The 13,496-nt window shown below is 41.0% G+C and overlaps 1 protein-coding gene across 1 annotated transcript in view; it reads left to right on the forward strand.

Moving 5' to 3' along the window:
• Nucleotides 1-13,496, forward strand: part of LOC130181265 (serine/threonine-protein kinase 32C-like) — a 76,768-nt gene that overhangs the window by 19,525 nt on the left and 43,747 nt on the right. Inside the window, exon 2 of the mRNA XM_056395261.1 lies at nucleotides 7,514-7,569. Coding sequence (XP_056251236.1) covers nucleotides 7,514-7,569 — 56 coding nt within the window. The remainder of the gene's footprint in view (nucleotides 1-7,513; nucleotides 7,570-13,496) is intronic.

Genomic DNA, 13,496 nt, shown 5'->3' on the forward strand with positions numbered 1-13,496 from the left:
TTATCAGAAGAGCAGATGAAGTGAATTGAAGCCTTTGTTACTCAGCTTGGATTTAGCATGAAAAGTTCCCATTTGTAGACTGTAGTTCAACAAAGGAATGCCCTCTGTCCTTCAGGCATTTGGCTGTAACTCTGGCTGCAGAGACTTAACGACTAAGGACACACATTGACATCTCTAGAAAAACATTCATTGAAAAGCCAATGAATGGTTAGATTTTTAATAAAGCAAGCACTGAAAAAGAAATACTTAAGCTCTCAAATAAAAACCGTCAAGGTCAGTATTGAACAGTGAACATTTGTGCTGCTGGGAAATCATTTACTGACTGGGCAGCGAGCATTTCTCCTCTGCTGATTCACTGGTCAGTCCTATGTTGTGAATCAGGTCGGCGTAAAGCTCGCATGACGCGACCTATACAGCCTCCCATGTAATTCCTCCTTGCAGCATGTGGGAATCAGCCTGGCACGGGGGGGGGGGGGGGGGGGGGGGGCTGTGATGCTGAAGTGATGGCTACAGGAAATGCAATGTCTGCTCTAATTATCCCCTTAACATGGAACAAGACCCAAATCTCTTTTGCCCCTGAATGTGAAGAGCAGCTCCTTTCACCAGGCCAGTTAAAGGGAGGGGGGGTGCTTTTGTTTTTCTTCCCATTACCCAATGACTCATACACACATCCGAGGAAGTGCTGTGATACTGGGGACATTAATTGATGGTTCAAAGTTAAGGTGGATGGTTACTTGTACTATCTGTAGTAGTATCTCGTGTAGAATCATATTCAAAGTCTTTGATAGTTAATTAACATTTTATTATTGGGTTTTCTTTCTTTCTTTCTTTCTTTCTTTCTTTCTTTCTTTCTTTCTTTCTTTCTTTCTTTCTTTCTTTCTCTTTGTTGGGTTTAGAATCATACCATCTGAGACGTACCTACAGTGACTCAGCTGCGTGAAGGTTGGCCTCCTTGTATTAAAGTTAGGTCATCAGGAAAATCTTTGATCCACCTGTGGAGAAAGTCTGTAGTGGGATAAATCGTTTTTTTATTTTCACACCCTAAACTGGCAATAATTCAACTTTCAATTTATTTTTATTTGTATTGGGCCAAATCATAACGAACATTATCTCAATGCACTTCACGAGGTAAGGTCAAGACCTTACAATAATACCGGATAAAATATAATGATTGTTTGGATACAAGAGAAAAAAAAATCTGAATTTGCTATTGAGTAGCTACAAGACAATTGATGTTACGATATGATCAATTAAAACTAAGATAAAGTAAAGTAAGCTAAAAAAATCTGAGTACTAAACCATGTCAGATATGATTCCATTGGGATATTAAACAGGACCTGAAATGATAGCAAAAGTAAACGAGTGCCTTCTTAATGTTTCAGTACTTCTTGATACTGCTTTCATTTTTTATGGAGTCTTGCTGAATAATATAAGGCATTCCTGCTTCCTTTAGGCACAGTTTATAACAAACTTCCCTTTTGCATGATACTTTTATGAACTGCAATTGTTCGATAAGAAGCTTAATGAAGTGAGACATCATGAAGTCCACTTTTCTTTATTTTTTGTCTTTCTCCTCAGATTTCTGTCTGCAGTTGCATATAATGTTAGTTTGTCTGGAGGAATTATACAGATTAACATTTTGTTAAACTGTGATCAGACCCGTGATATATCCTATATATACATATATATATTTAAGTAGCAGGTTTGGCTGGTAAAGCAAAACTCACACAGCTCATTATTTTTAATTAGCCCCACCTTTTCAGTCTTGTTACTGCAGATTTGCACATCATGCTGCTGGTCTGTCCACCAGCTCGCACTGACATAAAACCACAGTCCTAGAATTTCAAATTTAATTTAGCAAGTCCACCACATTAATATTGCACCCTCTTGTGCATGTTTTCAGAATATTATACCATTTAACATGCACTGTATTCACATTATAAACCATTGTCAGGATTGTAAACTTCAACAATTCGATACACAGATGTGACAGAAGCTTCAAATCAGGGTTGGGACCCTAAGACCTCCAGTGAAAACCCTGTTAACCCATGTATGAGTGAGCTGAATGTGTGGACACGTGCATGGGTTTCAGACGAGTTTCAGACTGCTAAACATTACCAGTGTAAGTTAATGTTGGCAGAGAAGCTGGAGGGAAATACATCATTGTTCTCATCTGGCGAGGAACCAGAACCATGAGTCTGTGAACCCACCATGCTGTATATACAATTTTTTTTCACATTTCGCTTTATCCCTTTTAATACCACATACAGAGCTATGTTCATGGTACAGTGTCTCTGTGTATTGGCACTAGGGCGCAATCAGAGCCATGCCATATGAAAGGATTAGCCATGTACAAAAGACTGAGTGGGGAGAATCCACACTGGATTAGTCTATCTTCTAGACAAACCATGCAAACCACACCTTGTGTCTTTTGTGTGGAAGCAACTAACATGGTGGGGTTTACCTCCTGATTCAGCACTGGGGTGCGTAGGTCGGCTGGCAGTGGGTCTGCCTGGAGGAGCCCAGTATGTGCTTTCTTCTCTCATGATAAGTCCTTGTCCACACGGACAGGGTGCTGAGCAGATCACATGTGAGCTTCAGAGGGTGACTGACTTTTAAGGAGGAGCTGCATGAGTTAGCGCCATGCCTGCTGTGCTCACATCTTCCTAGGGCACTGCTACACACACACACACACAGACAAAGAACAGAGGCGAGTCTCAATCAGTAACAGATGACCAGGAGGAGGTCGTCAGTGGTAGCACATCTCATCAGCGCACATTCCCACATTATAGTACGTGAAGCACATAGTAACAGTTCGACTGATTTCTGTGGCTTAAATCAGCACTGATGCAGTTGGGAAAAAAAACAAAAAAAAAAAACTTTTTTTCAGTATAAGTCCAAACCTCTCACATACAAAGGGGAAGAAAATAGTAGAAACACCTAACCGCCACCGCAATTTTAATTATAACCTAAGTAATCAGAAGTGTCTTAACAAGCTTTAACAAGTGAAAGTGTGAGCCAGAAAACTGTTGATTTCACCGACTATATGCCAACTGTCACCGGTGGGTTTACTCAGCTGCAGCTAATTGCAGTTACTTGTGTGAGTTGGTGAAACAACAACAGCAAAAAAAAAAATTTTGGATGTTGTCTGGTTAATATGCACTTGGCATCTGTATTATTCCATTATTTACACTTGGCTAACAATGGTTTTGTCAAAGAACAAACATGGTGCTGTTTAATATTCAGAGCTGCAGCAGAGCTCAAACAGTAAATGAGGCTAACGCTAACGGTACAGCACTGAGCTTAATTTAGCGTTAGCTGTCATCAGTCCAGTGTTACCATGAGTAGCCAACTATGCAGCTAAATGTAAAGCTACATTTGAATGTAATGATTATTATCAAATATTATTGAGAAAGGTCAAGCGTACAAGTAATATTTTATGCAATCCTGTCCAATAGCATTAATTCATATGATGCTATTAATGTAAAGATATGATAAGTTAATGATAATGCAAGGTACAGTTATATCCTATTCAGTATGTTTGCACAAATACAGGTCTGTAGTTTTATTTATAAAATTTCACTCGCAGTATTCATCAGAAAAAGAAGTTATTTCCCTCAATTTGTTGCTGAATCTGTAAGTGTTTATAGCAGGGCTGTTCTGTTGCTTTACATCATACAGGGATTTCTTCTTTTGCTCACTGAGAGTAATTCCTTTTTTACAGCCCTTCAAACTGTTCAGTACGCATCCCATCCAACCACCAGGACAATTCTATCAATCAGCAAAACACACATCTACTGAAGAAGGCAATGAGCCAAAACATCTAACTGTGCCATTACACATATTGATACAACAACATAAAATAAGATGAATGATTGCATTGCTGTGAGCTCGGTGGTTTTCTGAAATAAGAGTCCTCTGCCTTTGCCTGATCACCATATAAACATTTTCATTTGTAGATTATGGGCCTTTTTTTATTTCTTCTTGTTAATTTTCACAAATTTAAGCATGCAACAGCTGATCTTGATAACAATTTTAGTGGCTTTCTTAAAAGTGTCCAATTTACAGTGACATAGCTCAAACTATTTTTAATCATTTTCTGTGCACTGAATGTTACGCTTCATTTTTATAAATTTCTGATGTTATGATAAGACAGACTGTAAGTTTATATAATAATAATAATAATAATATAACTTCACTTCATGAATGCCATTAGTTCAACAGAGTTGATGTTATGGGAAACCAAACCACACAACAGGCATGATCAGAAAAAAACAATAAAATTATTTTTATTATACTATTTTAATACCCTTGTTTATCACTGTTTAGCTCTTGTAAAAAATACATGCTTCATGTTGTTTCTATTGTGCTCCGATTCAGAATATCATTGTTTTCAATTTTAAAGACTTTTCCTTGTCTAAAATACCAATTTTCCTCTCTCTCTCTCTCTCTCTCTCTCTCTCTCTCTCTCTCTCTCTCTCTCTCTCTCTCTCTCTCTCTCTCTCTCTCTCTCTCACACACACACACAGTGTTCAGATAAGCTGGCTTTCAATCTAATGGAAAATATCCTTTATATTATTGATTCCAAAAGCTCCGCCTCGAGTGCAACAATCACAAAATACAGTACAGTCACAAAATATTAGGAAAGCAATATATTTTTTCATTGTTTTGGCTCTGTACAGTACATTGGATTTCAAATGAAACAGTGAGTATTAGATACAAGTGCTGACTTTCAGTTTGACTCTTGGCTTGAGATTGTTCAAATCTCGATTGGGTGGGCACTATACCGTTCATTGCCATGGAGTAAGGTCCTGATAGCAAAATGAGTTGCTTTTCTGTGTGTGCACCGAAATTGGTCCAAATGTGCAAGTAGCATCTGACAGTCATGCTGTATATGGGCCAGACTCGGGCTGTGGAACCGGTGTATACTGGACCAGAAGAAACACAAGCATGTGGCCCAATTATAGGCCAGAAGTATCTTGCTATCTGAGTGAGAATCCTAATGACTTTGGTGATCCACTGACTTTTCCTCTGGCACCATTGGCTCAAAATTTTACTTTGTCCGGATTTATTTATGTTCAAAAACCCCAAACTACTAAACCAATACTACCAATACTAAACCAATATGGGGAACGTGATGAACATAGATTTACATCAGCATGTTATTATTGTCATTGTGAGCATGTTAGCATGCTAATGTCAGCATTGGTAAATTCCCACTGAGCAAGGCCAGAGACTCACCGTCTTGTTATTTAGGACAACTAGGGGCAAGAATGGAGTGAAACATGTCATTATAGAAGTTAGAAAGAAACAAAAAGGAATACAAATCTTGACAATTGATATGATATTGTTTGCCAAATTACAGCCATTTAAACAGAAACGGTAGCTCCATATACACAATATTGCATTTTCATCAATAAAAACCTTGATGTTAGTGGCTCTGTTTCTCCTGCAGAAGGCTGTGTAGTGCTGGCTGTGAGCAGACACATTTTCTTGACCCTGACCTTAGCTGTTTCTAACTGAGAAAGCCAGTCTGACAGGGAGCTGCCACCTGACAAAGGTGATGGGAAGCTCATCATTTTTGACATGGTGAGGAATACTTGGTAGAAAGACCCTTTGACCCCTTGTTTGTGCCTACAGCAATCTCACCCTCAATGACCTTGTACATCATTTGTACCACAACCATGCTAAAGTCCGGTCAGGACCTGCTTGCAGCATGATGCAGCTCATGTTTTAAATAAAATTTCATGGGTAGTACTTCCAGAGGGTGTCAATGTATAGGAATATGAACAGGCAGTGCCTCTTTGTAATTGTCTCTAGCATTGAAACAACTGAAATGTAGACTTTCTCTTTTCCAGGGGACTCAGCCAAACACATGTCATTGATGGCTTTGATATATTTGTTCAGAGGAGCACATAAGAATACAAGAATATAGAAACTTTGAGAAGGTTCTCTCTGACACTACTTCCAGGTGAAGGGAACGGGAGTATTGAGAGTATTGAGTATTGAGATCCTTCATCTGTATTCTGAAGGTATCTGAAGATGAACTTCACTTCCCCGTGTTTAATTTTACCTTCCCATAAAAATCAAGGAGGTAGTAGGACATAGTGCTTTTCAGCCTCATCTGTCTTCATGTTCACGTTCAGAGTGTTGCAAGCTTGCCCCTGCCCTTTTGACCACTGGGAGTGTTTGTCGAAGGTTTCCACCAAGCAGGAGTGCTTTGCCTCCCCACAGGAGCTCTGGATACGTGAGGTCCCTCTGTTCTTTCCACACATTCGACATAAAAGAGGAGGACTCTGAAGATCTCATCCCAGAGGATCCACCTGCTCTCTCTGATCAGTTTAGTCAGGAAGGTCTTGGCTATGATTGCACAGATTGAGTTTTCAAAGATTGAAATCAGAATTTGAAACCTTGAATGAGCCATCGTACCACCATCTCTGTCCCTGGCGATCTTTTTCACTGAGCTCAGCTAAAAAGTCAGATAGTTGATAGTTGAAATCTTAAAAAAGAAAGGTGAAACAGAGAAAAAAAAAAAAGAATACTATATAATAAAAGTATACTGGACACCATGGAAAGAGTAATTGGAAAGTAGTCATTAATTTGCTGTGGTCTATGGCAGCTCCAGTGACCTGGTCAGTGTCACAGCGCTCAGCTAAAGTCAAGATAGTTGAATGAGATGTGACAACCAGTGTACATTTTAAAAGACAGGAGACCTACACTAAAGCGCCTTGGATTTAGCAGATTGTACTGAAGCCACAGCCTCTTCACAGCATTACCGTACATCACACAGTACATGTGCCAGGATAAAATAAGACAGAAACATCTGAAACGGGCAAATTTGGTATCAATTGAAAGGCCTAATTAAGAAATAGGTCCAATTCCATACTGCCTGCTGCTTTTTTAGATGGAGCAGTTGCGCGCACACACACACACACACACACACACACACACACACACACACACACACACACACACAAAATGATCTCCAATTATAGCAGTAGAAATCAGAAGGGCTATGATTTTATTCCTACAGACAAGTCGCCAGGCCAAACAGACTGTTCTTGACAGGCCAAGTCAGTCACCTGACCTCAATCCAGCTGAGCGTGCGTTGCTGAGGACCAGACTAAAATCAAAAGCAAAGCAAGCAAGAAGTGAATATGGTTGTGAAGTGCACTCCTGGCAGAGCGTCAGCAGGGAATAGTCTGCTGCTGATTGTAACTCAAAGACTTCAGCCAGTTGCAAAGGATTTGCAACTAACTATGAAATATGTTAACTTTTTCAATTACTTTCCATTAAAGCGGGGGACTAAACAGAGGGTTGCATTAGCTATACTGCTCATCTGATGTAGATGTGAACAACCCTCAAATTAATGTTCAAAATCAGCACTTGAACCTCACAGTCATTGGTTCAATTTAAATCAGATGTGTTGGAGCGGAATCTAGCAGAAATGATGCTAATGGGTTCTTTCTCTCTCTCTCTCTCTCTCTCTCTCTTTCTTTCTTTCTCTTCACAGTGAACTTTGACCACTTCCAGATATTGCGGGCCATTGGGAAAGGGAGCTTTGGAAAGGTAATGTAACGTCCACTTTCCATGCAGTGGATGTTTGTGTTCTGTACCTTCAATTACCCAGCTGAGCAATTATCTCCACTGAAGAATCAGAGAAGGCGAGGCAGAGCAGCCTGTGAGAGATTGCACTTTAGTTCTCATCTTATTATGGTGCTTCCAAGATAAATAATTTTTCTATTTTAATAATAGTTATAAGTAGGGCTTATGTAATTGTCTCTATAAAGTCACTTTCACGAGGATAACCAATTTACTTTTCATCTTATGCCAGTGAACCTTTTGGGAGTTTTGACCCCACGTCTCCATTTAATTACAGAGCAGCACAATACTGTGGCTACATTTCTCATCATGCTCAATAGTGGTTCTGAATACAGTGGGGAGGACAACCTGGCATGTCTCTGCATATTGTGAAACCAAATTATCGCGGTTCTTTTCAACCATGTCTCAGGTGCCAATATTATCATCGGCGGCCATTGTTGATAAAACAGACATTTTGGATTAACTTGTGGGCCACTTGTTAGTTGAAGAATCCCTTTGTGTTCGTATTGAATGTCTCTATGAGACTTCAGTAATGAATTTAGGGTGCAGAGTGTGTGTGTGTGCGTGTTGATATACAATTGGACCCAGGAGATTGGAATAGTTTATCTTCATTTTGAATCCCAAATATCACGCCTAATATTTGTTCATTATACTCGTGTCTGTGCACGCCTTTGCAATTCTCTCTGCTTTGCTTCTCAAAACACAATCTTTTTTCAAATACATGTCCCTCTGTTATATGGAAAGTCATTGCCCAATGCTGAATACATTACCATGTGAATTTATGTTAATTTTTACTTATTGCTTTGTTCCCTCAAGCTGTTGTCACTTTCCTTATGATACTAAAGGGAATCTGCAGTAGGGTGGGAAATACACCACGTTCAGGGTGAACTTCAGACGCTGAAGCAGGGCAACCCAGATGTTCTGAATACTGATTTACACTCGGTCCAGATTTTTATGGAAGAAGTGCCACTTGTAAATTAGTGTGCATTAATGTTTGTGGTTTTAAAATCCAAACATACAGAGCTTGAAATTAACCGATATGGATGTGACAGACAAGTTTTAATGGGAAGGTGTTATTTCCCTTGAAGCCACCTACTTCATCCAAGAGGCTGAAGAAATAGTTTCCAGTTATGCAATAGCTGTAATGCTGTCATGTTCACACACACTTTTATGGAGACATGTGTATGCACATACAGTCAAACTTCACCCACATAGTCTAGCAGATGTCCTGAGAAAATTTGTCCTTGTTGGAGGTGATCTCGTCTGTGTAATTTGGCCCACTGCGTCCTCACTCTGTGTTCCTGCTGTTTGTGAATACTTATCAGCGCGAGTCCTCAGCTTCCCACTAAAGCCTGTCAGTGTGTATGTGAGCAGTGATATAGGTGGAAGTAAATAAGATGGGTAAACCGTGACCTCTGGTTGGCATTCTGACAAAAGACAAAACGAACTATAATTTAAGTAAATTTAGCTATAAATCAGTCTAAAAATTATGAACAGCAAAAGCAACATAAAGATGTGTGTGTCAGAAATGTAAAAAAACAAAGGACAGAATCAGGCACAAACACAGAGAGAGAGTTATTTATCTCACACTGTAGCACTATGAAACATGGTCTGTATATTCCAGTGTGTAGGTGCTCCAAGAAAAGTTGGTGTTCTGTACTGTAGATATATATATGTGTGTGTGTGTTTGTGCGTGTGCGTGTGTTTGTATGTGTTGGTGTGCATTTGTGAAAGTGACAGAATGTGTGTTGGGGGAGTCGTTGTCACAGAGCGGGGAGTCGTGAGGTAGGTTGGAGCTGAGAGAGGGGAAGCTGCCAGAGGGGAAGCAGAGGAAACCCCCTCTTGAAAAAAGCCATCTGCAAATGAGGCTAACACTGGTTTTGCTCTGTTCTTCTTCCGCTGACTTTCTCTCTCTTTCTTTCTCCCTTTTTAAAAAAAAAATATACATACAGTATTAATGCTGGTATCTTTCTCTACCAGTCTTCTTGTTGTCACTCTTTCAACACAAGAGCCTCTTTCTGTGTCATCTTCCCCTGTCTTAAAGCTTGTGCAGACTGCAAGATATTGAAAATCTCACAACTGCTGCACTGTGTGAGACACTTTCTGTCACAAACTGTTGTCATGTTAACAGGGGGTACACAAAACTGTGCAACTGATCTGAAGGTCCCTCTATTACATTTGTGAGATTTTGTGTGATTTTGGGCCATCCCACACAAAAGTTGACAGTTCTGTGGGAAGTATTTAAGAAAAAGAGTTGTTCGAGATCACACTGTGAGACAAGTCCATTGACGTTTCGTGAACATCAACCTGCATCAAAATTCTGACATTTTTAGAAATTTAGTACCAAATCCTCGCAATGTGACTGCTGCTGTGACCCACAATTACAAACCAAACAATCAGAATATGACACAAATTGATGTAGAATACACTGGCAGTTGCTTGTTAAAGGGGCTATTTGGAAGTGGGTGGTGGTGTCACTTGACAAGAGCTTCGTCCATAGTTGCGTTTAAAGTCCAAGAGGTTATAATACGAACTCTGAGCAATGCTACATCTTTAGGACAGATTGGAGTCTACAGTGAGTTGGAAAGTGACAAAGCAAGGCCAGGGCTAGGTGGTTAGCGTGCTAACTTCAGTTTGAGACAGTTCTTGGTGAGTAAAGGAACGAAGTTTGGTGTTGTTACGACCCGGCCTCTGGGAAACCCTGGCGCAACATGAATACTGAGAGACTCCCCCCTTCCCAGCTCCCAGGAACCACCTGCCACAAGGAATTACAGCCCATTAGGGTTTTTATTCAAGATCTCTTTATCTTCAGGGTGGGCTAACAGCAAAATAACAAACAGAAGTAACTAAAACTAAGTAGAGAAAATTGAGTTAAAGAAAATTGCTACCCACCCCTACGGCACCTGGGCTGACATTTCACATAAGCAAACTATATACAATATCAGAACATGTTGTTCTGGCAGGTTGGTTGGAAGTGGAGAGAGATGAGCCCCTGCAGAAGCTGGAAGAAGCCGGCCTTAAAACTGCAAGCCTGGAGGCTGGCACCAATCAGCTCCCTGGAACAACCTACAAACTCACACAGTTAATCATTCAATCAGCCCCTGCACACCTACATCCCAACACACACACACCCAACAAGCACAACATTAAAGCACATACAAATTACACATCAGAAATGTGCTCCAAATGACCTCTGGGTCATAACAGTGCTAAATTCAGAATGTTTCTTCTAGACTGGTAAGTAAACAGCTGTTTATGCTAATGCTGGCTTACAAATAGCGCCTTAAATGCACTGTATATTGATGTTACAGCTGTGCAAACTATAAACATATGCCAAATAGTAAGTTAAACTCTCTGCGTACTTGAAAAGCCTACTTTGTGTTCATTGACCGATAAACATCCAGGTCAGGTCCAGAATGTATTTAAGGCGCCTTTAGACTGTGCAGCAACAACTATAGTGTAAGTTTATTGCATATCACACTGTGAGATGGGTCTGATTTAAAAATCTGTCTCAGTCTGTGTCAGATATCAGTTAGAGGCAAGTCAGATTGTGTGATGAATGAATCATGGTGCTAATGTATATGAGTGCAGAGGCATGTCAGCAGCTTGTGTCATCCATCTGCACTGTTCTTATGTTTTGAAAAAGCAGCTCCACAAGGTTTTCGTCTTTGCAGAGTCACACACATTTTTTTTCCCTCTCTACTCCTTCGTGTTGGTTTGTGTGCGCACAATTCTTTTCCTTAAATCTTATTTCAAAAATGGCAGCCAACTGGTGTGTCATGCTTCATTTCATGTTGCACTGTATATGTGTAGATGTACGTCGCAGCAGCAGTCACAATGGTCCAAAATTTCTGACACCGTCAACTGAATTTTGCTTCAAGCTGTCCTCAGTTGGCAAAGCTCCAGACCGGCCATGGATGGTCGTGTCTCATAGTGCGATCTTGGAACAGCGTTTTGGATTGATGAGCCCAGACTTTACCACATTTATATAATGACTGTGTGGCGTGTTGTTTAAGGTATCAGTGAAACAATGAAATATAGGAATCCAGAAGTCCAGTTCAAGTAACATCTTAAAGGCATTTAAAGTGGCTCCAACTTAAAGAGCATCTTATTTTTGACCTTCATTAAATCAAATGTGTTGGAATGGCTTTGACATCTCACATGTGTTTGAAACTCTCACTTGGCCTGTTGTGAAAGGCACTGGCACAGATTTTCATATGAAGTCGAGGGATTGTGTCTTGCCTCTAAAAAAAAAAAAAATGTATAGGAAAGTGATATCATGGCAAAAATTGCGCAGTCTATAGGCGTTATTCATATTTCACTCTCTGTCTCTCTGTCTTGGGGCAGATCATCCCCCTGCACCTCCCTGATGTCTCAGTGCAGGTATCTGTCTCCTTCCCCTTCCCCTCCTTTTGATACATCAGGCTGTTTCAGACAGTGTCTGTCTCCATCCCCCTCTGCTCCTCTCACAATTCAATTCAAGCGTGTTTTATGGGCACAGCAGTAAAGAAACCTGTGTTGGGAATGTAATATAGTATTATGAAAAATAAAATATGGCATTAATATTGTGTGAATTCCCCACTCTGAGCAGAGTCTCTCTTCACCTCTCTCCCTGATGTTTTGGAGCATCTGTCCTGTAGCAGGTGGGGGTGAAGAGTGATGGTCGGTAGGTGTGATTATTTCCACAGCAATGGAGGATATATACTGTAGCTCATTTGTAACATGCCTGCCAGAGGGCAGGATGGCCATACACAGCACCAGAGTAAGGATAATTGCTGCAGCCCTGTTGCTCTCCCTCTCCTCCTCTCCCTTTTCCCCCTGAGTGTCACACTTTTGCCCCCCTTTGTCACTCCATCTTCTCATCTCAGACGGCATATGGGACTGCCATTTCCGCTGCAGGGCTCATTAAAGCCTATGCTTTGAGTGCTTGAGGGATGAGTTGACACTTGTGGGGGGGTGGTGGGGTGGGGGGGCGTGACAGTCATCAGCACTGACAGGAGTTTAGTGACAGCTCCTTAATGCCAATAGTCAGATGGGCAGGTAAACATCTAAACAGAGACAGGAAAGCACAAAGGGAGGCGGATGGAGAGAGACAAGGAAGGTCAGGGGGTTGTGCAGGAGCTCAGCTGGTGGTTTTCTACATCCTCATACGCTGCACCACACACACACTTCAGTGGGAATAAACCCTCATTAGGACCGAGTGTGATGGACGTAGAAAGGTAGAGGAACAGAGACAGACGGTACAAAATAAGTGCGACTGGAGGAGAGAAAGAGATGAGGGCAGTAAGAGAGGCTTTGACACCTTCATCATATCGGGGGAAGCATCGGTGGAAAGGTCAGCAGATGATGAAGCCTTTGTTAGTGTTTTCTGTCCTGCTTTCCTTTCGCCCCGCAGGGCTCCAAGGCAACACTCCTCTAAAGACTGACAGCCTCTCCCTCGTCTCTACCTTCTGGCTGCAGGTGTGAAGAGCTCAGATGAGACTTGGCTTTGCAGAGTGCAGCTTTGCAGCAAAGCCCAGCCGCAGTGTAGCCCTCAGCAACCTATTAGCCTAGAAACGGATGCTCTTCCATTACACTACACCTCTATCGGGTTCACAGTACAAAGATCCACTGCATAGTCACGGAAAGAAGCAAGAGAATGTGAATAGGATAGCTTCAGGACTTGAGGAGCATCCAGAGAGCTCAGAAATCTTGTAATGCCCCATGTCCATTTGTGTTGTTTTAATTTTATAATTTTACCCATCTATATTTTTGTTGATAAAATGGCTGGGCACATTCAGAGCCCAGAAGAAATAGGCCATTTGGAGGCGTTAATATTAACATTCCTGCCAAGAAAATATAATATACATGGTGGAAAATGAGAATGGCAGCAGTGCTGTGTGCCAGAGTGCTGT

Source organism: Seriola aureovittata, chromosome 14 (assembly GCF_021018895.1).
Source record: "Seriola aureovittata isolate HTS-2021-v1 ecotype China chromosome 14, ASM2101889v1, whole genome shotgun sequence".
Taxonomy (NCBI): Eukaryota; Metazoa; Chordata; class Actinopteri; order Carangiformes; family Carangidae; genus Seriola; species Seriola aureovittata.